At 35.3% G+C, this 3,475-nt stretch overlaps 1 protein-coding gene across 1 annotated transcript; it reads right to left on the minus strand.

The window, feature by feature from the left end:
* Positions 1 to 930: 930 nt before the first annotated feature.
* Positions 931 to 2,521, minus strand: LOC113169954 (ly6/PLAUR domain-containing protein 3-like). The gene is given in 5 exon segments (XM_033326386.1): positions 931 to 1,374; positions 1,499 to 1,609; positions 1,977 to 2,081; positions 2,084 to 2,200; positions 2,476 to 2,521. Coding segments are annotated over 5 exon segments (714 nt in total). The 3' UTR covers positions 931 to 1,039.
* Between the last annotated feature and the right edge of the window lie 954 nt (positions 2,522 to 3,475).

The raw sequence follows: 3,475 nt of genomic DNA on the forward strand, positions 1-3,475 counted from the left end.
TATTTTTTGTACTTATGACCACAGAATAGCACAGTGCTGAATGTTTATTCCTCAATACCTCATTTCTTCAGACATTTATTACAGTTGCAGACAAAAACAGGAATGTGAACCTCAATACTGAATGTTGAATGTGAGTACAATTAGAAAGTGAATGTATACCTTTCTGTATCTGATTTATCTTTTAATTTCTTGCAGGATTTTCAAGTGCATGGCAACATTTGGATTCTTTATATCACCATAAACACCACACTGTACAATGTTACTGTCTTTATTTTACATGAATACAGTATTATATAGTGCATGAGTAGTTACAATGATCTTACATTTAAGCTTAATTTAGACTTAACAGACATCAGATATCCATGCTTTAAGAAATAATTTATTTTAAATATGTGATCCCATTGAGAAGGTTGTATTGTTTGGTCTTCAACAAGAACAAAACCTTTGATTTTATTAAAGAAAATCTCTATATGAATCTCTACACCCATGAGTCATGCAAAAACTCTAGTTCTACTAATACATACAAACAATATATATAGTATACCTGTCCAGTGTTTTTGCTGCTTGTTCTTTTCTCTCTCCTCTTTCCACACCAACCAGTCGAGGCAGAAGGCAGGGTGGGCGGGTGCAGGTGATTCACTTGTATTCAGACGGTCATAACCTTCATAAACTTTACTTATTGCTTATCTCAAACACTATTCTAGCATCAATAAGACAATTTTAGTTTTGCACATTTTTTTGCTGCTGCTCCTTTTCTGCTTTGTCTCTATTTTACCCTTACACAGCGACATGTGGTAGCAACAGCACTCATTGTTATCACAAGTTGCACCATCATGTATGACACAAACATGAGCATATAAATTAGGTTAAGTTAAATTTATACTTCTTCTAAGAGCCTAAAAAAGAATTGAGAACAGTCAAAGAAAGCAGAAATACATATGTGATTTTTAATCATTAACATCAGATCAAAACAGGTTTCGGGCTAAAATAATCAGAAAAAGATCTTCTCACTTTGCTTTCTTAACTTTCTACTTTGTCACTATAAGTATAAGAAAAAGGGTGTGAAAACCATGAGCAGATGAAATAATGAAATATGAAAGAAAGACTGAGCAATGATGCTGCTGACTCCACCAGTCGAGGAAACACAACAAGATGGAACAGTGGTGCTACCAGGAGCATGACCAGCACTTACTGTACTCTGAGTACTGTAAGTACTGTGAGTACTGGGAGTACTGGGAGTGCTGTGGACACCGTTGCAATAGTCTCCCTGACAGCAACTATATTCTCCCCCAATAAATTGTGTCATTTGTGAGTTTGAGCATATCTGTTTGGAGGCACAGCCCTTCACCACCATTTCTTCAGCTCCTACAGTCACTGAGAGAATGAAAACAGTGTCAGTGTGAGCGTCTATTTTTAACACATCTACTGTACCAGAGTCGCTGACCATTCCTCTGAACAGGGAAAACATGTGAAACTGAGTTAGATACTTAACTGTTACCTTTTGTTGAGATGCAGTAGTCCTCATTCCCCTCGCAGTTCAGAGTTGCAGTGCACGTTTGACCATCACAGGTGAAGCACTGTTTACCATTAGGACTGGATGCTGGGGGTTCTGTCACATAGAATGAACATTTCTGATGTTGTTTGGGTAAAGGTGAATGACTGCATTGCACTTTTTTCTCCAAGGCCATTTTAATGTCTACTGTTTGCTATCTACTTCTTTTACACACACACACACACACACACACACAGCTTTGCTGTGCTCTGTTTACCACTAAAGAAGTCAGTAAATATAAATCCTAATGATGTACAAAATATATAGTATGTTAATATGGATTGTACTTTTCAGTTTTCTCACAAGCAACTAAAAGTCAAAGCGTCATCTAAATACAAAAGAACTATAAGTATAGTAGTATTAGTTTAGTATACAGTAAGTAATAGTAAGTGTAGTATCCAGTACAGTATGTAGAGTGTGTTACCAGGGGCTGGTTGGGTGTTACAGAGGTTGGAGGAGCAACACTCGCTGGTAAATACAGCTTTTATAAATCCAAAGTTGACTGAACCTGTGACACATTCTTGAGGCAACCTGCATATGAAACAACTCGTACTGCACCGCACTGAGTCTGTGAAGGACAAACCCTTTCTGTACTGTTGCAGGATCCTGAGGTTCCGATTGAACACTCATAACATGTTAGAGAATAAGCTGAAAAAACAGGAACAATACAAATTTTAATTTCTAGCAAAAAAAACATTAACAGTTTAACTTAATTATATGAACCTAAAATATAAGCACAGTCAAAAAATAAAAATAATGACAGAATGAGGGTAAATACTAAGTGTAGTTTTTTTCTTTCTATAAAAATATAAACACACAATAAACTAAAAAGAAGCTAAACAACATGAAGGGAATATATTAAAATTCCTGTGTTGTAAGGCAAATTTTGTAAATGAAAAGTTTAAAGCAGAGAAACAACTTGCCTTGAGGGAGAAGCACGATCCCCAGGACCAGCGTGAGGAGATGCATTTTATGATGCCAGGATACAAATGAATTTTAGTTTGATCTGTTGCAGCTTTAAGTAGCTCCCCTGAGCACGTCGACAGCTGCTAACCACTCCTTCATCCCCCATATGACAGTAAAGTGAAAGTTAAAGAAGCCTCAGAAAATGAAACTGAGTAGATGTGTGTTATAGGATTATTTTTATGTTTTATGGTATTTTTTAAATAGGAAACTAATTGGCAGTTTTAACTGAAACAACAGGTGTGTTTTAGCAATGAGAAGTAAGAAACACAAACAAAGTGAAATATACACGGTGAGAAATATGTACTACAGTCTATTAAATATAACTAATTCAATTAGTTAATTAGTTAATTAATTAGTCACACTTTTAGCTTAAAATGATTCTAACAGCTCTGCTCGAGCAGATATTTTGAATGGTAAATACACCATTCAAAATATCTGCTTGATGTCTCCCGTTCTTATAGAAAAGACATTAGTTCTTTAGAAATGTATTTAGTCCAGTTAACAAAAATAACAAATAAAACCCTAGAAATGAATTAGTAGAGATTAAGACACAAATGTCTCAGGGTGACTTTCACTCATCTCAGTCTTTACATTTGTCCTTGTTCATTTATATAAAGATTGCCCTGTGGTTTACAAAACAAATGCAGTATATGTGGTATGTGGACTTGTTAATCAGGTTTCCAGAACCCAATGTATCCTATATTAGATGTAGGTCCAAGGTTAATTCAAGGTTATTTCTTGGCCTCTCCTATTATGTAAGATAAGGGATGAAACATAAATTATGAGGGTTGAATAGTTTAGTCTTCTTTCTTAAAGAAAATCTCTTGTGCTTGACACACTGACGAGTCATGCACAAAGTCTAGTTCTACTAATACAGACAAGCAATATATACAGTATATCTGTCCAGTGTTTTGCTGCTTGTTATTGTTGTTGTTTTTTGATGCTTGATGTTCTTTT

The sequence above is a fragment of the Anabas testudineus genome, chromosome 16 (assembly GCF_900324465.2).
Source record: "Anabas testudineus chromosome 16, fAnaTes1.2, whole genome shotgun sequence".
Classification (NCBI taxonomy): Eukaryota; Metazoa; Chordata; class Actinopteri; order Anabantiformes; family Anabantidae; genus Anabas; species Anabas testudineus.